Here is a 23,150-nt window from a genome sequence, read left to right as displayed (position 1 = left end):
CTCATTCCAAACAATGGTTCCTTCCAAAGATGTCCAGAGTTTGATCACTTCCCAGAGGGGCAAGATAAGAGATCATCAAGGGGAAATGAGGAGAGAAGAGAATATTTATTATACAGAACACTGAAATAGACATTTTACAGAAATTATTTCATTTAATCTACCCAAAACCCTGTAAGGTATTTTATCTTTTAGACAGAGTCTTGCTCTCTCCCCAGGCTGGAGTGCAATGGCACAATCTCGGCTCACTGCAACCTCCATCTGCCAGGTTCAAGTGATTCTCCTGTCTCAGCCTCCCGAGTAGATGGGATTACAGGTGCCTGTCCCTAAGGCTGGATAATTTTTGCATTTTTAGTAGAAATGGAGTTCCACCATCTTGGCCAAGCTGGTCTTGAACTCCTGACCTCAGGTGATCCACCTGCCTCAGCCGCCCAGAGTGCTGGGATTACAGACATGAGCCACTCTTCCCGGCCCCCGTAACGTATTTCATAGTCCTAGTTTTACATATGAAGAATCTTGACAGGAAATGGGGTAAAGTAACTTTTCCCAAGGAGTAATGCATGCACACACATGTATATAATTTGATTCAGGGAAGATTTTATGACCACTGTCTGATCTGTTTCCTGTACATATAATTAAAGCAAGTTATTTAAAGCAGAGATTTATTACAATTAAATTGGAATACCTTTAAAAGTCACTGTTATTTCCCTTGGCAAAGATAAATTACACCTTTTGTGACCCACCCACTTGGAGCAGGGTCCAAGGAATAGAAATTTTGACTGGCACTTGTCATTTATATAGACCTTTATGCATTGGTAGCACAAGTCTCTGTTCATTGAGGGATGCCAGAAGATCCCTACCATCCAGGAACCAGTCCTCTAGATTGTCTGTTGTGGTATCCAAAACTCCCACTTGAGACACCACATTGGAGTGAGGCATGGTTCAGAAAGACCACCATTAAAGTAGAAATTTGTCACACTGGAGGAGCATCAAATTCCCATTTATAATCAATGACACATTAGTCCATTTGGGTCTATCATAAGCTAATAGAGATCTGGACCTTGGGAGGATAAGCCAGCGACATTCAAATAAGGTGAGTTAGAGTTCAGTATCATGAGATTCTGCTTCTAAGGAAGGGATGCTAGAGCAGAGAGATAGCCAAAAGGTAACATTTAAACTTCGGAGAATTAGAGGAAACAGCATTGAAAGGCAAGGGGGATTGCTGGGTTTAGTTAAAAAAAAAAAATAGCACTTGCTTCATGCTTTCCTTCTTTTGTTTTTTATGACTCTAGGATCCACCTAGTTGGTCAAGTAGAAAACCTGAGAGAGAACTTAACGCCATCTGGGAACTTGTTATAAATTCTTAAGCCTCATTCTATACCTGCTAAATCAGAAAATATGGGGATTAGGTCTGATTATTTGTGTTTTCACAAGTCATCCAGGTGATTCTGATGCATGGAAAGTTTGAGAACCACTGGTTTAGGCGATTAAAAGTTCTGTTCTCCCTATATCTTGTTTTGCAATATCATTGCATTCACCCCAGCCCCACAAAGCTACCATCTATTGACCGTTTTGTAGCTATTGAGCTTTTTGAAGCAAAAATATGAGCAAGTCAATTCTCTGCTTAAAACCTTTCAATAGATTTCTAGTGTTCTTAACATAGCCTACAGAGCCCTTCACAATCTGAGGTCCTCACATGTCTCCAGCCTCATCCGGAGCCACTCCCTCATGAGGCCCTCTCCCATCATGCTAAACAGCTTCACATGCCCTCCAAAGGAAAGAGTGACACCTTGCCTCAGTACCTGCGCGTGTGCTGCTCCTTCAGCCTAGAATATTCTATTGCTACCCCTTCACTTTAGAAGCTGGCCAAACCCTACTCATCTTCAGAATGCTGTTTAGACATTACCTGTTTACCAATCCCATCAAGTAGTTGCCTCGTCTTCTAGGCCTCCACTGAGCCTCGCACCTACATCTGTTATAGGCACTTCTCATTACTATAATTACTTAAATCTATTACTCCTATTAATTTGTGATCACTTGGAGTGCAGAAGTTGTCTTTTTCATTCCGTATCAACAGCATACTTCAAAGTACCTGGCACATAGGTTGCCAGAAAATGATTTTTGAGAGTTGATATGGTTTGGCTTTGTGTCTCTACCCAAATCTCACCTTGAATTGTACTCCCATAATTCCCACATGTTGTGAGAGGGACCTGGTAGGAGATAACTTGAATCTTGGGGGTGGTTCCCTCATACTGTTCTCATGTAGTGAATAAGACTCAAAATATCTGATGGTTTTATCAGGGGTTTCTGGTTTTGCGTCTTCCTCATTTTCTCTCTTTGCCCACTGCCATCTATGTAAGATATGACTTGCTCCTCCTTGCCTTCTGCCATGATTGTGAGGCTTCCTCAGCCACAAGGAACTGTGAGTTCTTCATTAAACTTCTTTCCTTTGTAGATTGCCCAACCTCAGGTATGTCTTTATTAGGGTGAATGAAAAGCAAAGATAAACTTTGTTAAATCATAGATTTGCCTAAAACTAGTTTCATAAAAGCTGATTCTTAAGTATTCACTTGCCTTCTGTTTAACTTTATTACTGCTTTCAGCTTAGTCCTAAGAAATTAAAGTGCATAAATGAGGTAATTTCTAAGAGAAAGCCAGAGAAGTCTGTTCTGACTTTTCATGTAGGAGGGGTGAAGGAGTGCATCTATTTATCTTGAGAAGGGTAACTTACTCTGAGTATATGTGAATTTTTTTCACAAGAAAGGGTACTACTTAGAATAAAGACTCTTTAAATGGAAATGCTTTCTTTGGAAAAAATTAGCGTAAAATAAGGGAGTAATCAAAATTACTAGAAAAACTTATTTTGAAGAGCTTAACCATCTTTTTCCTAGCCCCAAAGCTACCAAAATACATACTACGCAATTGACATTGGAAAATGACAACTGTTTCAGCTAACCATTCTAACAAACCTGAAATGGCATGACTTTTCTCTTGCAGTTTATGTAATTATTCTACCGTCTACTACAAATTGTATTTTCCAAGAAATATTATCAGCTTCGCATTGCAAAAAAGGCCAATGAATTAGTTTTTAAGAAAACAAGGCTTTATGCTATAAAAGATGAAAAAAACTTGGGATTCTAATACAATTCTGGTGAAAGTAAATTGATATTTAACCCTTTCTGCATTGCAGTTTGACAGTGTATTTCAATAACCTTACAAATAATGGTCTTTTTTTAACCCCAAATTCCACTGCAAATAATCCATTCTAATGAAACAATCAGAAATGTAGATTAATTTTTGTGGACTAAAATTATTTTGTAAGTTAGATATCTCTATTTTTTAAAAAATGCTGCCATTATAAGTTGCAACCTCAGAAAACGGTATTAAGAATTTTTCATGGAGAATATTCATGATATGTGAAAAGTTAAAACACTATGAATCCATAATTGTTTTTAAATAAAAATAATACAACATTATGTAAGTGTATAAGTGTATTTGTGTGTTATCCATAGCAAAGAGACTGAAGGGAAATACACTAAAAATTAGCTGTTGTCACTTCTGAATTGTAGGATAATGGGCAAATTGGGCAAATAATTTTTTGCTTTCTAATGTTCTGTAATTTTAATTTTTTATCATGAATATGTTTATTTTTAGAAATCAGAAAAAGAACTAAAGATAATTTTTTTAAAGAGTGAAGGCAGAATAAAGGCTATCCAGAATGATGGCCAAGTTCTCTAACAGTCTCCAGTGTGGATAGAAGAGAAAAAATTTCAACTCGCCTCTCTAATTCTTTGTCTCCTCTCGTCTGTGTGGCATGGATTTGAAGGATAGGCTTCTGCTTCACCCCACAGATCCAAATTAAGTTTTAAATGAGACAATGGCAAGAATAGTGACATCGAAGAGAAAACATTCAAATTCAACCATTTCTTCGTTTAGAAAATGCTAATGGTGTTGACTTTGACAGAGAGTATTAAATTCCTTTGATTCACAAATCCAACAATACATTTCTTCCCCCAATGTTCTCATTATAAGAAAGCTGCCTGTCCTCCCAGGTTTTAAGCATAAAACATCATAGCTAAACTTCTCTATCCACTTCTAAACCATTGTATAGTTTCTCAAGTTATATTTATATAATGTGGGAAGGGAGGAAAGAAACTGGCTAAACTAACAAATTTTACCTGTACTTTATAAAAACAAATGTAATCAAATTAGTAACATATATTAAGACTCCTCTCATTTTTCCCTCTTCATTTCTTTTACTTTATACCGTTTCCTTTGCTACTACATTACATTGCATAGTAACAGCAATACAGATTTATGCTCTCAAGGGAGTTAAACGCCCACTTTTCTTTTTCAGTGACAATGACTAAATAAGGAAGTTACATTTTCCAAAAAAAAATATCAAGTTCAGTTCAGTTCTGTTCACAAATATACTTGAGTAAATATTTTTGTAAATGTCAATTATTAAATAGTAACTTTTTAATATTGAAAAGTAATGAATAGACAGCATTAGAATTTGATGAGGGTTTTTGATTTGTTTACCATATAGGAGGAAAACTAAATTAACTTTCCCTTCCTGAATAGCTGCTTTGAGTTAATTAAAAAACTGATCCAAATATGCAAACATTAGACTCCTAGCGCTAAAACAGCTTGTCATCCAGAGCTCTTCATTATAGTCTTTTCATTTGGGGTCACACAGTTGACCCATTATTACTTCTAATAAAAATTTAATTAAATACCAGCCAAGTCTTCTGCCATTTAGGTCCGGTCCCAGGATTAGGTAACACTGGACAGACTAAAAAGTGCCGTGGTAAACAGCGAATTCATGTAACGCTAATTAATTTCCATAAATCAAGTGTGGTCTAAGTGAAGCGTGAATATTTTAAATGCAGTTTCAAAGGTCATGGCGTTTTATGGTTGTAAGAATTGATACCCTGAGACGAGCTTAATGTCAGCCTTTTTGAGAACTAGAAAATCCTCGATTTTGAAAGTCATTTAAATGTACTTTATCAGAAAAAGACTTTATTTGATTCAGTTAGTCTATTTCTGTTTGCATTCAGTATTTATAGTTAAAATACAGCTGGGGGACTGGTCATGTTCATTCAACCTTCAATGAAATACTCATTGAGCACCTACTAGATGCTAGGTACACATTAAGGTGTTGAGAATCTATGAGTGAAACAAATAGAAATGTGCCCTCATTCAGTTTATAGTCTGATAGAAAAAGCCAGACACTAAACAAAATAAATGATAGTTAGAAGATAAGTAGTACAGAGAAAAATAGGGAAAGGAAATAGGGAGTTTGTGGAGGCAGATACATAATTTTAAATGGAGAGGGGAAGCTGTATACCATGAGAATTGTCGAGTTGGCGGTGAATTCATAGCAGGACAGAGCAATCAAGACAGGGATGATCCCAGGGAACCAGATGCCCAGGGAACCAGGCCAGCTCCACGTGCTGACCGAGGAAGTTCAAGCTACCCAGGTAGTCTAAAGATAAGTGACAGTGCCCAGGCACCCAACTTTCTTTCTGAGCCATGAGTCTAGATCATAAAAGAAAAATGTCAAGAGCAAGGCAGGACATGGGCCTATAAGCAGATGGAGATAATTTCTAGAACTCAGCAACAGGAACCGTAGTTGAAGCTCAGGTACACAGGTTAAGAGGAAAGAGCCAGGAAGAATCTTAAGGGAAAAAAATGGAACCCCTGTTTCTGGACCACTTAAGCAGCCAAGCCACTAGATTAGAGACTAAGATGTTTGCTGCTTCCTACTAGGGATCAGGACTGGGTTGTGGCTGGGATTCAAGGATGCAGGGGAGGAAGGATGCTGAAGCTGGTACCATGACTGGCCTAGAAGGCGTAGCCAGGGAGCAACCTTTGCTTGGGTCTCAAGAAATTGTGATGAGGTTACTTTTGATTCCTCTGCTCAGTGCAGGGACTGAATCTATTCCCCTTTGAATATCATCCTTGGTGAGCCAGAATATTACAGATCTGACCAAGACTCCTACCCTAGAACTCCCTAGATTACCCTAATTATCAAGAGGAAAGTTAGAGTCGTATGAGACTCTAGTGATTCTTTTCTGTGGGTCCTCCTTAGCACTAGTGTTTAGAGGCTGGACTCCAATAAAGGACTGAGCAGAAAACCGCTTTCTCTAGCACTTTGCAGGTTAGACAATGCAAATTCATGACACTACAGTGAACTTAATTGCGTAAAACAGTATTTCTTACCCTTGGCACTATCGACATTCTCTGCCAGATAATTCTTTTTTTGTGTAGAAGTAGAATACTGACTTGTGTGCATTGTATTAATACAATGTTTAGTAGTACCCCTGGCCTCTATCCACCAAATGCCAATAGCACTCACTCCTCCACTAGTGACAATCAAAAATGTCTCCAAACATTACAAAAGTTCCCTGGGGCAGGGTCACCCTCAGCTGACAACTACTTTTGTAAAAGTTTTTTTTAAATATATTTCAGAGACTTTTAAGAAGTTATACAATATCTTGCATAACAAAAATACCCATATAACAAAACTAGGCACTAACTGATGACTCAACAGTTAGTAAAGAGTAGTTTCAAAGCTTTCTATAATTATTTTTAAAAAGTAGTGTGTGTTTTGGAAGCAACTTACTTATTTTTATTTTCTGAGACAGGGTCTTACTCTGTCACCCAGGCTGGAGTGCAGTAACATGATCACAGCTCACTGCAGCCTTGACCTCCCAGGCTCAAGCAATCCTCCCACCTCAGTCTCCTGAGCAGCTGGGAGCAAGGCACACACCACCACACCCAGCAAATTTTAAATTATTATTATTTGCAGAGACAGGGTCTCCCTATGTTGCCGAGGTTGGTCTCGAACTTAAGGGATCCTCCAGCCTCAGCCTTCCAGAGAGTTGATATTATAGGTGTGAGCAGAAACTATTTAAGTTATTACATTAGAACATAATGAAATTGTTTAGGAAATGCATCAAGCAGAGGGCAACAGCGCCAGATCTCAGTATCTGTAAACCACCAACAGGGCCGGCAGCTGCCCATGGGGGCTTGATGCTGATCTTGTGGTAGGAATGGGAGTAGATTCAGATCATCAGCTTCAGCTTTAGAAACTTATAAACATGGAATCACAAAAGCCGAATTTGAAGCCTTCTAAAAATCCGGGCCTCAATATTCCTGTATTTCGCTATCTCTTGGTAGCTACATTTTTTCCTCCACATTTAGTTTGTATCTAGGGCATATTTTCTAGACTTACTTGTATCCGCATGTTCCATTCCACTTTAAAGTTACCATAGCCTCTGGCAAACTTTTATGTTTTCCTCTATATTAAGCAGCATTTGGCATTATACCACCTAGAGGGACCGAAAAGATATTAAGAGGCGAGCTGGTGAGAGAGAAGTCTCATATTTGTGAGATACAGCCCTGGGGAATTGTCAAAGGAGTAAAGAGGACATTCTTGAGATAAAATCCTGTTAAGAAGTAGAGTAATTTTATGCTTTGAGGAAGTAAAAATGTATTTGTTTGTTCTTTTGTTTATAAAAATATTTGGTGGGCTTTCTAGTTGATTACTCATCATCTTTATTAAGTAATTATCCTTCATCTTCACTTATCATCATGAGTAATTACAATGACAAATACAGGCTATTTTTTTCTAAACCACCAGCTTATCGCATTGTAAAAGGTGCTTTATTAACGCAAAGGATGAATAACTGAGTCAAATATTTGTTTCAGGTTGTTACAATTGTAGGTTTCTTATCTCTTTCCTGCATTTAAAAAATAATTTTATAATCAATTTATAACCACTTCCCTTAGTTACATCTACTTCTCTCAGTTATAAGAACAATATCAATAAAGGGCTCACAATTTACAAAGTGTTTTTACAACTGTTTTTCATGATTTGAATAATCACCCTGTGATACAAGGACTACTTATAATTCATTTTAACAGATAAATAATTAGGTTCAGATTAATTGACTTAAATAAAGTCTATTCTTATGATTTCAACCATCTGATCAAGAGAAGCAGGCTGTTGTCAGCCTTTGGTGTTTGTGCAGTATCGATAGGAGAAAGAGACTATAGCATTGCTCTGTAAACACCTGAAATTTACTATCCAAGGAACTGATGTATTCAATTTTGCCAGAAACTTATTTTTGAAGCACAATATATAAGGCATATGGATCAATTTGCACCAACTGTGTTTGTGTCATACTAGAAAAAAGTCAGATTCATTGCTAAAGTGATGAGAAAAGTGCCTTATTCAAATGATATCATAGATATTCAATCACCTTTTTGGAAAATTGACTACAAAATTGAAGAATTCGTATTGTGTTGTGGCAAGTGCAATACATTTCACGAGGGACATGCTATAAAGTCCTTGCCTCTTCTCAGTGCTGTGTGTATGTGCGTGTGTGTGTGCTCCTAAGCATAAGCTAAAATATCTTTATGGTCTGATGCTTATCCATATGTATGTTAATAATAAATAAGCTTAGAGAATTATGATTAAGAATATAGACTCTGGAGCCTTACTATTTGGTTTCTAACCCAAGCTCCTCTACTTACTAGCTGTATGACCGTGGTCAAGTTAATTGACTTCTCTGGATTTCAATTTCCTCATCTGTAAAATGTAGAGATAATAGTGTCTACCTCAAAGTCGTGGTGAGCATTAGGTGAACTAATATTGCAAAGCACTTAGAACAATACTTTGTATGTACTAAGCACAGCATATTAGCTATTTTTATTATTACCTGGTATCCATGGCAGTCATAGTTAAACATCTCATCAGGTCAGTACACCTTTATAAGGAAATGGGATGAACATGGTAACCTCAGATAAATTATCTTCATAGGAAACTTCCAGTTTGAATAAAGCATGTTAATGAGAAAGCATTTTACCACTTTTCCTTTTCCTAAAGAAACTGTGGTTTCCTGAAGGAATGGTCTTCAATAGTTGAATTGAGGTACTTTGGCAAAAATGAAATTAGATGGAGATTTTCTACTGGGGGTCCTGATGTGAAAAAGAACAAGCAAAAGTGAACTGTATGTGTTTCTTTAATCTTGTGTTCCATTTCCAGTGGTGATTTGATGAAAGATGCGATCTAAACTAAGAGTTGGTGGTTGAATCAGAATGTGGTTGGGGAAACAGTGTAAGAATTCCTTAGATATCCCTCTTATAGTGTCGAAATGGCACTGGTAAACCCCTGCCATTTGCTTGTACTTGTCTGTGTGGGATAAGATTTTTCATCATTTTTTCTACCAAAACAGGCCAGAAGCTGATGGGAGAGCACGTTTTCTCATTTTGTGGACATCACGGTAAAAAAGCTACCACAAAGCGATGCACAAAGCTGGTTAGATTTTGAAAATGAGAAAATGTTCAAGTATCCTCAATATCATACAACATGCTACTCCTTTCACTATCTTTCATGACATCATTTTACCATAGAGAAACAAAAGAACAGTCCTCTTTTAACAGTTTATCTTTGTTATTATTTTGTTTTTGTTTTTTGAGACAGAGTCACGCTTTGTTGCCCAGGCTGGAGTGCAGTGGCGCGATCTCGGCTCACTGCAACCTCTGCCTCCCACGTTCAAGTGATTCTCCTGCCTCAGCCTCCTGAGTAGCTGGGATTACAGGCACCCAGCACCACTGGCTAATTTTTGTATTTTTAGTAAAGATGGGGTTTTACCATGCTGGCCAGGCTGGTCTCAAACTCCTGGCCTTAAGTGATCTACCCACCTCCGCCTCCAAAAGTGCTGGGATTACAGGGACAAGCCACTGTACCCACAGGTTTTTTTGTTTTGTTTTGTTTGTTGTTGTTGTCTGAGAAGGAGTTTTACTCTTGTTGCCCGGGCTGGAGTGCAATGGCGTGATCTCAGCTCACTGCAACCTCTGCTTCCCAGGTTCAAGTGATTCTCCTGTCTCAGCCTCCTGAGTAACTGGGATTACAGGCATGCATCACCACACCCAGCTAATTTTACATTTTTAGTAGAGACAGGATTTCACCCTATTGGTCAGGCTGGTCTTGAACTCCTGAGCTCAGGTGATACGCCTGCCTCAGCCTCCCAAAGTGCTGAGATTACAGGCATGAGTCACCATGCCTGGCCAACAATTTTTGGTAAGAGATTGAGAACGAATGTTAAGGAAAGTAGGGAGGGGTGGCACAAGCTGCAGTTCAGACTAAGCAACTGCCCACAGAGTAGCTTTTCAACATAATTGCAGAGTATTGTTGGCAATTTAATCCAGATAAATTGTTTTTATGTCTTTCACTATTTTCTTTTTTAAAGTTCCATGTGTTAGTTTCCCCACATGAAAACGTATAGGAGTTATGTGCCCACGTGTTAATACTGAAACTGACAACCATTGTAATTTCTCAGAATCAGAAATAGGGACATTTCTAAGACAGGCATGTCTCAATAAAACTACCCATCAGTACTTCCCAAGTTCATCATGACTTGAGTTTCTTGTGCTTCACAAACATCTCCAATAAAAAGTATTTGTTGTGTATGACATAGATCTCCATACTCTAAGGTTTTTTTATTCTCACTGCATTAGAATAGAGAATGCTTTGATTTGTGAATTATGATTTACTGTTTTCCAATTCATGGGACACTTACGAAGTCCCAATTTTTAATGATCACTTATTTTCTAGTTGCCTAGCACTATGCCTGACTTTGTGAATTTTATAAAAGGAGATATGATCCCTGCAACGTACATGCTAAATGGTTTGTTGTCAACTCTATGTTGTCTGAAATCAGGGATGCAAGGCACCAACATGAATTAGAAAATATGGACAAGTTTCTATGCTCTTTTATCCTCTTCTGTTAATCTCTAAAGTTTCTTCAGCAATTCATTCATTGATCCCACAATTATCTGTTAAATGTTTACTATGTGCCAAGTTTGATGCTAGGTGCTGGGAATACAATGATGAGCAAAAACAAGTGTGTTCCTTGCTGTAATAAAGCTTGCATATTCAACAATTCTAATGCGACAGATGGAAATTATTGAATAATCTATGCAAGTGTAACATTCCTACTGAAACAAGAACATGGCACATGGATACATATGTAACAAACCTGCACATTGTGCACATGTACCCTAAAACTTAAAGTATAATAATAATAATAAATAAAAATAAAAATAAAATAAAAAAATAGTTTTTCAAAAAAAAAGAAAGAAAAAAAGAAAAAAGAGAATGGTACCATACTAGTCTAAAATAGGAGATTTTTCCAACGTCTGATGTGATCTGTGATTATTTCTCCCTATTTACTCTTAAATGGGGCAAGACCTGTGCACGGTCTGTTCATCAACAGAAATGTGACTTGCTCTTGGCCAACTTTTCAGAGCTACAGCTTGAAAGCAGATGTGCACAGCCCCAAGTCCAGTCCCTAGTTAGCAGGCTTCCTACTAGAGCTCCTCAGCTCCAAGGAACTAGCATCTGCTGCCCCCACTGTGTGGCTCATTGGTACTCTATAGAGCGTGCACAAAGCTTCTATAGCCAACAGCAGCCATGCTCTCCAGAACACGTGGATCTAGTCCTCTCAGAATGAGAAATGCCCATGCCTGTGCCCCTGCCGCCTCCTGTTGAGTTCTTGTCCAGGAGTCTCTCTCTAAATACATTTAGAAAAAAACAGATAAGACAGGAGAGTCTTTGGCAAATTCCGAGCGAACTCATCCAGTGGGGAGACAGAAGCCTTGTTTTCTGGGGAGTCTAAATCCTGGATCTCAGATTCAGGGGCCCGATAGTACGAGAGAAAGAAAACCTTTCCCCAGATTTTCTCCTGCAGTGTCTGTAGTCTGTCTTCTGAGGAGAAGCTTGTTTCCCATGAGGTAAAAGTGTGTGTGTATGTGTGTGTGCGTGCGTGCGTGTGTGCATGTGCAAGTGTGTGTATGTGTGTGTGTGAGAGAGAGAGACAGATTAAACATACTCCATATGAAGGTTATCAACAGTGGACCCCTCACTCATCCTCCCTTCAGTTTGGCATCAGTTGGCAAAGTTTCCATCTTTTTTCACTGTCGTCATGTATGATTTTAGTGGATAATGAGAGATGATCCATCAGAAGCTGTCAGCAAAGTGCCTTTTTTGACTGGAGAATTATACATTTATCATTTAGTATGCAACATTTGGCCTTCAGTTTTGAGGCTGTACCCAAGGTCCCATACTTTTGGGGCCTAAAAGGAACATGGTCCTTCCTTTGATCACCCCACCAACCCCTGCTAATTGTTACTCTGTTGCATGCATCTAGGCTTCCTAATGAAGGTCTGCTGTGTGGACGGCACTGAGAAGTCTGGTTCTGTACTTTTCCCAGTTCTGAAGGGATCCTGGAATGAGCCCTATTATTGTTTGTCAGTAGACCAAATATTGGTGACTTTGAAGATCCCCATCATGCACCCTGGTTCTGTCACTGTTTCTACTACATTCTTGGTGGAGTCAAGGGCTGGAGTCCTGCGCTGAGTCCATAGCAGGAATAGGGTCACAGAATTTCACTCCATGTCCTAAACTACTAGGGATCAAAGATCCTAACTTGTCCAAAGACATCCTATCTGAGATCAGATGGGGTCCAGGTAAAACCCTGAGAAAAAAACGTGAGAGACTTTAACACCTTCATCATCCTCTTTCTTCATCCTTTGTTTAGCCCAGTGTGCCTCAGTTATATTCTTTTAGGACACAAAGAGCTCAGGTTTTCTTAGACGATCCATGTTACTGGGACCTGATCATGGCCATCAGCAGCAGACACCAATTTTTTTGTCCTTCCTCCAAGCCTCTTCTCAACTAATTTGACCCTTCCTTGGCCATTGCTAATGCAGTTACCCTGTGCTGTGGTGCCAAGCTGGATGTGAAACTTCTCTAGCAGGTTTGTAGGGTTCCCAATCTACACCCCAGCAGGAACACGATGCCCTTTGTCCACATTTCCAAAAAACCCTTCTGGAGATTTGTATTTCCCAGCCCCTGAAGCTTGACACCAGCCTGAGGCAGGGAGCCTGGAAGTATCTCTTTACTTTTGTAATCAGACCAGGCAGGGCTCCAGCTCCTCCTGTGACACCCACATCTGCTTCCTCCCCTGCTCTGCGGCTGATTTGAGAAACTTCGTAAGACTGTCTCACCCTCCAGGTTATAGCTCTTGATCTTCCACACCAAGCATATTCAGAATTCTGAACACAGCCACAGCAATCACAACAAGCACATAGCTCTGGCACATCAAAAGTGCTTTACTTTTGGACTTTTGTGTCTCTTATAAATTGGAAAATCCATTCAGAAACATAATTGGCTTCTCTGAAGTAAGAAACATCACAGATGGAGCACAGCCTTAAGATAAATAGAACCATCTGAGGGGTGTGGGGTTACAGAAATGAAAAATATCTATTAAAAAATATGATCTCACCTGAAGAATTTCAGACTCCAAGCCAAGATACAGAGACATTTTTAAAACATCTTCAGATCATACCTTGCAATACTGGAGACCAAATGGTGTTTCATCTGACTCTAAGGGCAAAAGTAGCTGTTTTTAGCTTCTGAGGCTTGTAAAAATACACGCAAGGAGCTCAGGGTTAAGTAACACAGAGATGGCTTGAGTTCCTTTAGAAAAGCCCTGTATGATCTGACATGGTCTGTGAGTCACCAGTGCAGGTTCCCCCGTGCTTTGTTGGTGTGGCCTGCACGGGGCAGGTGGGCTTCCCAGGCTGATGCGGTACCTTCTGAAGCTGGATCAAATGCACCAGAATGAAGTGCTTGGACAGCAGATGCTTCTGAAGCCAGCAGAAGAAACAGACACAATCCACAGAAGGCAGAGAGAAGAAGAGAAAGCCACTTTCAGCCCTGGCATACAGGACGGTGGCGTGGAGAGTGGCTGTCATACAGTCGCTGTGACCACAGAGCTGGCACTGACCCAAAGAGACTAGAAATCCTCTGCCAAAGGAAGAATAAAACCTGCCCTAATTGGAAACACTTCTGACAAAACGCCAAAGGGAGATCATGCCACTTTTCCTTTTTCAGATCGTAAATTACCCTAGTTTCCTGGAAAAGTTATGTCTGGACAGACTTGGTGCCCCTTGAAAGACCCAGCAACCTGGTCTTTGAGAATCTTGCTTGAAGATGTAGAAAATCTCCAACCATTCAGACTTCCAGTACCTGGGGGTGAAAACTGCCTCGGATGATCAAAGAATGCCTGCTCTCAGAGGTTAGGGCCAATGAGTATGAGCCAGCAGAAGCTATTAAAAGAGCTAGTTCTCATTAAGATAAAGCACATTCTGGCAAGGCCACAAAAAGAAAGATTATGGCAATCAATACAGACACAGATGAAAAACCAGATAAAGGTTTCAGCCAAACTAGTCTTCACTTCTGCTATAATGGATTAATTTTTGGGTGCTGAAGTCAGCACAATTTGCAGATTCAGAACACTGAATACAGGAGTCAAAATTGGGTAGACATTTAGTTGAAACTATAGCAGACCCTTGACATTTACAAGGGTTAATGCTGCCTCTCACACTTGTCAACTTCTACCTTCAATTGCATATAAGACATCTTCATCTCTTCAACCCACTTATAGCTCTACACAGCCTTTCTCGGTGCATAGATGTAATATACAGGCCTTGAAATAATTCACAGCAAAGGTTTCTGTAAGGAAACCTCTGTATATTCAAGCTTGTTGGGGCTAATCCTCTGGAATTTACCAGAGAACAAATAAAATCCAGGAAGTGTAGCCTACTCACAGGGTTTTCAGACTAACAGCAAAACCAGAATAATGCACCCTTCCCCACCAAAAGATGGTCATGTCCCTGGAAACTGAATGTTACCTTACATGGCAAAAGGGAATGCAGGCGTGATTGAAGCTGTGATAGGGAGACTATCCTGGATTATCCAGATATAATCACAAGGGTCCTTATAAGAGACAGGCAGGAGGGTCAGAGTCAGAGGAGATATGACAGTGAAGGCAGAAGTTGGAATGATGTGAAGTGCTGGAAAGAGGCCATAAGATAAGGAATGACGGCAACTTCTAGAACATATGGAAAAGGAAAGGTGTGGATGATACCCTGAGCATTTAGAAGGAACACAGCCCTGCCAATGCTTTGAGTTTAGCTTAGTGGAACCTATTGTAGGCTTCTGAATTCCAGAATACAGAAGTCTGAAGGGGATACATTTGTGTTGTAAGCCCCTTGGTTTGTGGTAATTTATTATAGCAGCAATAGGAGACTATTGGTCAACAACATTTGTTTTTAACACTTTTCCTTTATTCTCATTATCTGTTTCCAACATCAGATGAAACTCCAATTCAAGCAAAGTTTCTAGAATAATTTTTTTAAAAGATAATTCCATAAGATCCTCCTTTACTCTCACCTGCCATGTTGTAAATAACTCTTCCCAAGATGGTTTGCATTTCCAAGTAGAATCAGGGAGAACGTATTTTATATAGAAGAAGAGAGAACTGATGTTGATTAATTACGTAGACACCATAGCGAGTATTTTGCACATATATTATTCTATTTTCCCCAAACTACCCCCTACTCCATTTTGCAGCTAAGATAACCAAGGTTCAAAAAAGATAAATAACTTACTCTGTGAATGAGTCACCAGTGATGAGTCTATATGACTTCAAAATTCAAATTATTTTCGTTAGACTGTGCTTTTTCTAAACTACTGATACAAAACCATAAAGTGATAACAGTAGAATGTCTACATCAATTTGGAAGAAATGGTGATTTGGGAAGCAGGTACCACTCCTGGGAAGATACTCCGGGGAGTACTTAGAATCATTTTGATAGGTCATCATGGACTCTCACCGCTGTTTTCTCTTAGGAGGAAAATGCAATCGACGGAGTATGTTACCATTCCTAATGATTTTAAATCTTCTTATAGGGGTGTTTGCATTTGGACTTTTTGCTACTGACATTTTTGTAAACGCCGGACAAGTGGTCACTGGGCACTTAACACCATATTTCCTGACTGTGTGCAAGCCGAACTACACCAGTACAGACTGCCAAGCACACCACCAGTTTATAAACAATGGGAACATTTGTACTGGGGACCTGGAAGTGATAGAAAAGGCTCGGAGATCCTTTCCCTCCAAACACGCTGCTCTGAGCATTTACTCTGCCTTATATGCCACGGTGAGTGTGCAAGTCTTGTCTCTCCTAAGTCCAGTTTTTGATAGGATGTGTGTCTCCCTGCCCTGTCTGTCTCCATTCTTTCATTGTCACTTATAGTGACTCTTAAAGTTAGGTATGGCATATTTCTCTATATTATGCTATTGATATACTAGCCCCCCCCACACACACACACTTCTACCCCACTTTCAATCTCCTGATCTACCAGAGGATATTAGTTCTGGAATGTTTTGATAATCACCTAATTACATCCTACCATTTACAGATGTGAAAGCTGGGTCCCACAGTATAGCTAAGATCATACAACAAGAGCAGGGACCCAGACTCCTGGTACTGTGTCTGAGATTTTCTTACCTCCCACACCAGTACTCTTTGTCAAAGTTTTGGTTGGTTTCGGAAGAGCACACCTTCTCACACCTGCCTAGAAATTTGCGAGCATGGGTCTTGTATGAATGGCTGCCCCAACAACATGCAGACCCAGGATAAATACACAGCTTTCCTTTGCTCTGACACTTTTCTCTATGACTTTGCTAGGAGACAGGGATGATCCCAGAAAAACCTCAACACCCCAAAGTATGTTTCTCATTATCCCCCAGATCGCACAGCCATTGACTGCCCCACTGGGGTATAATTTTCTCTTGTTTTCTTTTTATTCTAGTAACAGAAAAACCAAAGTATGTCCCACATCTTAAAGAACAATGGTGTCTCTCTTATTTTCCAACTTAACTGTATTCATTTTGGAAATAACTTCATTTCACTCTTGTCTGGCTTATGCATTCTTAGGACCTAGAATATAGACATGCAGATACCAGCTCAAAGGCTCCACAGGCTGATACGATATTGCCAGTGGACATCAGGTGCATTTACCAGTGGCAGAGCAACTGTCGGCCGAAAACACCCCCTTTCCTTACTTCAACTTATTTTATATTCAGAATATGACTAGTCTGGTGATTCTCAATGGAAAGTGGGGGAAGGGAAAAGACAGAGGGAAGACTCCTTTCAAACTGTCCATTCTTCCCAAACATTCTGAGTATGCCCTCAACCCACCCCCCAGGGAGATGCTACCCTTCCTGTCACTGAGTGTAATTGCAGGAGGCATGTTCTGCCTCTCTGGGAAGAAAATGGGTCTGTGCCATCACCCCTAGGGTGGAAAAAAGGCAAAAACTCATATGGGTTTCTTATACCCCAAATGATTCTTTAATTTGTCACATAAAAACTGCATGTTCTGAATCTAATAATTAATACACAGTCATTTTTTGTGACTGAGTCTGATCTATTTATTTAAAACAACCAGGAGCAGATAGTGCCTTTGTGTCCCATTTATGGGATCACATCGATAGGGTTATTTTGTCAACCGCCAACTACCAAATATAAGTCTTTCTAGTTATTTCTTTTGGATGTACTCTTTAATGAATATGTGACAAAAATGACTTCAGCTGTCCCCACGTTAAAGAAACAAGGATGCAAATAACACAAAAGCCTCAATTTACAAAACAGATTATAGCTTGGTTAAATGTCTTTGCTTTACCAAAAACAAAACCAAACCAAAAAACCTCTATGCAGGTATTTTTTTTAAACAAATAAAGCCTTCTGAAGTATTCAGCATATTTTCAAGTTTTCAGAATGTTGATTTGTCCTAATTACCTAGAATCTAAACAATGTATTCTTGTGCTTTTTCCTGTATTTTTTTATCAGACTCAAGTCATCGCTGTGTGAAATTAATTTTTATAGTGCCATTATAAAAATTATTCTGTTACTTATAATAAACTACTGTTTCAACAATGAGACATGAAGTTCTTTGGGCAAGAAAGAAGTAAATATCACCAGCTTACACAGAATAAATGCGACTATAACATATTCTCAAGGATTCAGATGTTATCCAATTCAAATCATGCCTCACAGACTATAGTCAGATAAACCCTGATATAAGATTCCAGTTGCATAAATCTTCCGAGCCTCTATTACATGTCAAATGCTTTCAGAAATTACTCAACAAGGATTTCCAAAGTACTAGTTAATACTATGAAGAATACCAACTAACCATAGGCTTATACTTTTAACAGTTTTTAATCTTATAGGAAAGATTTATGACAGATATAATTGGAAAACATAATAGCATGAACAACTAAATATATACGGTGTAGATTTTAAGTAACATTTACCACAGAGTCTGAAAATAGTGTAATAATGTGCTGTAATTTATGTAACTTTGATCTAACCAGTTTTATAGGGAATCTGCTACATAGAAGAGATTCCTGTCTTCTGGTATTCTCACCAGTGTTGAGGCATCATTTTAGGATATTAAGACTTTCTATTGTAATACTGTAAAATGCATCTATTTTAACTTATATGTGCTCAGGCCATATACCCATACTATATAAGTATCAGCACATTATTTTTTAGAATTGCTAAGCTCACATAGCCCATTTGTTAAGAAATGATAGACCAATGGTGCCCTCTAGTGGTACTTTGTAACTACTACCAAAGGTTAGCTAAAAAAGTGTACTTACTTGAAAAAGGCGTGGCTTCCTAACTCTAGATCACCAGGGACACATTTGCTAACTGAATCTATAAAACGTCAGAGTCTTACCCAGCACCTCACAACAAACTAATAACAGCCGCCTACATCTCAGGTGTCATAAAGTGTATCATCTTTTACTTAGTTCAGGTCTTCTTGACCTTTTGTATCTTGTGGAACACATAGAAAAGTTTTAATATTTTAAGAAACAGTGGAGTAAATGAATGAGTAAAGCTGATCACAGCTGTCCTAAGGAATGTAGGAGTCCATTTACTAGCACAGCTGAAACCTATTTATGTGACACAGTTGTTGGGAGGTTCTAACTCAGCCTATCAACTAACTTATCAGTCAACACTTTGGTATTAATCGCCCGAAGGTGTGACGAAGCAGCTAGGAACTTTTGGGGACACAAAAAATAAAATGTACGGTCGCTTACAGTCACTGTCCTACCTGGTCTTCTCCACCAAAAGCTTCATTCCTATAGAAGGTTTATTTGGTATCTCAGACTCATATGGATTTCTTATACCCCAAATAATATTTAAACTTGTCACATAAAAACTGCATGTTCTGAATCTAATCGTTGATGCATTCTTTGCGTCACTAATAACTTCTGTTCACATGTCCGCTAGTTTACAAAAGACTGATTAATGTACATCTGTTCACTGTTCTTGCTGCACTGATTTCCTACCTAAATGTTTTATTAAATATTTTAGTGGAGTTATTCAAGGAATACTAGTTAGTGTGGTTGCTTTGACACCAGCCCCTGCTTGTGTGTGCTGGTGTATGTACCTGCTTGCTTGCATGTGTACGCACCGGTACAAGGAGGCTGCCTGGTCACTCCCTAGCCTCTGTCCCATTTCAGATGTATATTACAAGCACAATCAAGACGAAGAGCAGTCGACTGGCCAAGCCGGTGCTGTGCCTCGGAACTCTCTGCACAGCCTTCCTGACAGGCCTCAACCGGGTCTCTGAGTATCGGAACCACTGCTCGGACGTGATTGCTGGCTTCATCCTGGGCACTGCAGTGGCCCTGTTTCTGGTAGGCTGACTTCCCTCTTTTTACCTTTTCCCCCCTCTTCTACTCTCTGAAAAACTGGAGTCAGGTTTCCCAGGCCTAACCATCTGTGTTCCTTTTGTCCCAACCTTGTGAATTACAATTATTCTGCAAGTATTATGCATGCTTTTGCTACAAAAATGATTTCAAAACACCCTTTCCTTTCAGAAACAGGATTGCCAAATTCCTTCTGGGTGGCCAGGAGAGAATTGCTCCTAGAAGGACAGCTGGCTCTACCTCTTTCAACACTGGGCTTGGGACTGGGGCCAAGCAGACTAATGATAAATTGGCATACCTTCAAACCAATCTTCTTTAAGTATTTGTTCTCAGCATACTGGGGGCAAAAGCTAAGTGTTCTTTCAGGGAAGAATAGAGAATGAAGAGCACTGGTAGAAGCAAGCAGCCTCTTCTCCAGCATCCCAAGAAACTCAACTCTAGCTCCAAAGTTGCATCTCCTACTCGGAAATTTTAAAAATCCTGCAGATTATCACACCCACCCTTTTTAGTGGGTCTCTGTTACTATTGGAACACGCCTCTTGGGAATCTTACTTCCACTAACTGGCTTCTCAACCACCTGTCTTCCTGGAGAAGAGTTTGGTTAATACATTTTTCTTGTATTTCTGATTATGTTTTAGTTCCTCAAATAGATGGAGGTCTGGCCACCTGCTCACCTAGGAAATGCATTAAATTGAGTTGCATTTGATAAAAAGAGGTTAATTTTTATTCTTTTTGTCTTCTCCTTCACAGTTTTATTGAAGTATAATAGGTATACAATAAATGACACATCAGGTGTACAATTTGATCAATTTTGGCATACAACTTTCTCTCTCACCCTTCCTTTTCTCTTATCCCCAGGCAACTGGTGATCTTCTGTCATTCTATATTAGTTTGCCTTTTCTACGATTTCATATTAATTGAATCATAATGTATTTTTTCAGGTATCTTTCACCTAGCATAATTATTTTGAGATTCATCTATGTCGTGCAATGTATCAATAATTCCTTTTTATTGCTGTGTAGTATTCCATTGCATGGTCACACCTCAGAGATGCAGATTTCTATTATCTTCAAGGACTTAAAACAGGCCCAGAAAAATTTACAATGAATCATCAGGCCTGGAGACTCTCATACTGTGCATGAAATGAATCCCCTAACAATGTCCAGGAAGCTCCCCAAGGAGAAAGAAGCCATCACAGTCTTGAAGGACCTCCCTCCTCCTATTCTGCCCTCTCTGGTCCAAGATCCATTAGGATTAGCATCACACATAGATGGATTTCAGTCATATGACTTAATACTTCCTTTTCCTAGCCCCTCTTTCTACCCTCCCCAGTATGCAAAATACACACATGCCTCTCCCAGCCTCTAACTTGGTTTTCCAACTTGTAAAAAATCTGCTAAGATATAGACAATGCTCACATTCAGAACACTGATTGGGAAGCTTCTTTCTAATTCAAATTGACAGGCATATCTCAGAGATATTGCAGGTTTGGTTCCAGACCATTGCAACAGTGAATATCACAGTAAAGCTAGGCACACAATTTTTTGGTTTCCCAGTGCATATAAAAAGTTATGTTTACATTATTCTGTAGTCTGTTAAGTGTGCAATAGCATTATGTCTAAAAAAAAAACCAATGGATTTACCTTAATTTAAAAGCACTTTATGGCTTTAAAAAAGTGTTGACGCAGACACAAAATGAGCACGTGCTGTTGAAAAAATGGTGCCAGTAGACTTGCTGAACACAGTGTTGTCAAAAAGCTTCAATTTAAAAAAAACACAATATCTGCAACATGCAATAAAGTGAAGAGAAATAAAAGAAAAATATGCCAGTATTTTGAATGGATCCAGGCATTCTTTCTATAGCGAAAGATGAAAAACTAAAATGCAAATACTCTGGATGAAGTTGCAGGAAAAGTAGTGCTGAAGTGATCATAAGATGTTGATATCTCATTAGGAACTTTCCTGAGGAACACCTTTTAAAAACAACACTTTATGGGTACATAGAAGTTACACACTTTTCAGGGGGTATGTGTGATATTTTGATACAAGCATACAATGTATAATGATCAAATCTGGGTAACTGGGATTTCCATCACCTCAAATACTGTTACTTTGTGTTAGGAACATTCCAAATCTATTCTTCCATTTATTTTGAAATATACGGTAAATTATTAATTATTGTCACTCTACTGTTATAGTGAGCAGGCCTCATTTTTTCCATCTGACTGTATTTTTGTACTGATTAACCAGCTCCTCTTCCCCCTACCACCTACTACCCTTCCTGAGGAATTTTTTTAAGAAGGAAAGAAAACAGGTGACTTGAAGGGAAGAGAAGGGTTTCAAAGGGAGATCAACGGTATATAAATAGACTTCGGCTCAAGAAAAGACAAACAGTGTTGCTGACCATCAGTTCTGAAGCCGCCATCCCCAGTTAGAGAGGAAGAGCCATTCTGAGTGTTCCAAGCAGTTTTGTAGGGTCTTTGTGGGATGATATTGGGGTTTGCTGAAGCCCCATACACAAATCCCGCTTCAACGTTACACTTGTTTTCTCTCCATAACATGCAGCCCTGTTTCTCATCACTCAGTAACTACTTTGTCTGCTAGTGCTTTCAAGTGACTTCCCAATTGATGTCAAAATTTATTTTCCCACAAATGGCCTTTATGTAAGACCCAGATCTGTGGCTGAATTCCTCTGGCATGAGAGAGGGCACCCTGTTGGCATGTGCATGTGAACACACCTCACAGACACACACAAAGCTGGGAAATGGGAGGAGAAGGATGTCCTGGAGGAGCCTGGAGGCATTCCAAAGCAGAGACTTGGAGAAGAGACAGAAAAAGAAGAGCAAACACTGAAAATGGCAGGATATCTACTGTAAATGTTCAATAGTGCTTTGTTTGTGTTCCCCATGAGGCGGACTGTGGGAGGAAGGGGAAGGAAGTTATTAGCTGAACAAGTACCACATGCTGTATGCTTTATAGACATCTAATCAAGTGCCCCCAGGGCAACTCTAACAATATTCCTATCCTCATTTTATAGATGAGGAAAATGAGGCTCAAAGATACGTAACTTACCCAATAGCTACCCAACCAATAACCAGCAGAGGAACCTGGGTCTCTCCACTCCGTTTCTCCAGGTTCCCCTCCTCCCATTTCCTGATGGGGGCAGGTAAAGCACAGTGTAGGGCCGGGCGCAGTGGCTCACACCTGTAATCCCAGCACTTTGGGAGGCCGAGGCGGGCAGATCATGAGGTCAGGAGATTGAGACCATCCTGGCTAACACGGTGAAACCCCGTCTCTACTAAAAATACAAAAAATTAACCGGGCCTGGTGGTGGGCGCCTGTAGCCTCAGCTACTCGGGAGGCTGAGGCAGGAGAATGGTGTGAACCCGGGAGGCGGAGCTTGCAGTGAGCCAAGATTGCACCACTGCACTCCAGCCTGGGTGACAGAGTGAGACTCTGTCTCAAAAAAAAAAAAAAAAAAAAGGCTGAGTGTAAGAGTAAGATGGA

At 39.6% G+C, this 23,150-nt stretch overlaps 1 protein-coding gene across 1 annotated transcript in view; it reads left to right on the top strand.

Moving 5' to 3' along the window:
* PLPPR1 (phospholipid phosphatase related 1) overlaps positions 1–23,150 on the top strand; it is a 292,974-nt gene that overhangs the window by 259,913 nt on the left and 9,911 nt on the right. Inside the window, exons 5-6 of the mRNA XM_003260293.2 lie at positions 15,827–16,077; positions 19,455–19,631. Of these exons, the coding sequence (XP_003260341.1) occupies positions 15,827–16,077; positions 19,455–19,631 (428 nt within the window). The remainder of the gene's footprint in view (positions 1–15,826; positions 16,078–19,454; positions 19,632–23,150) is intronic.

This window comes from Nomascus leucogenys, chromosome 1a (assembly GCF_006542625.1).
Source record: "Nomascus leucogenys isolate Asia chromosome 1a, Asia_NLE_v1, whole genome shotgun sequence".
In the NCBI taxonomy this organism is placed as follows: domain Eukaryota; kingdom Metazoa; phylum Chordata; class Mammalia; order Primates; family Hylobatidae; genus Nomascus; species Nomascus leucogenys.
The sequence above is the reverse complement of the archived record's forward strand: the minus strand, read 5'-3'. Positions and strand labels throughout refer to the sequence as shown.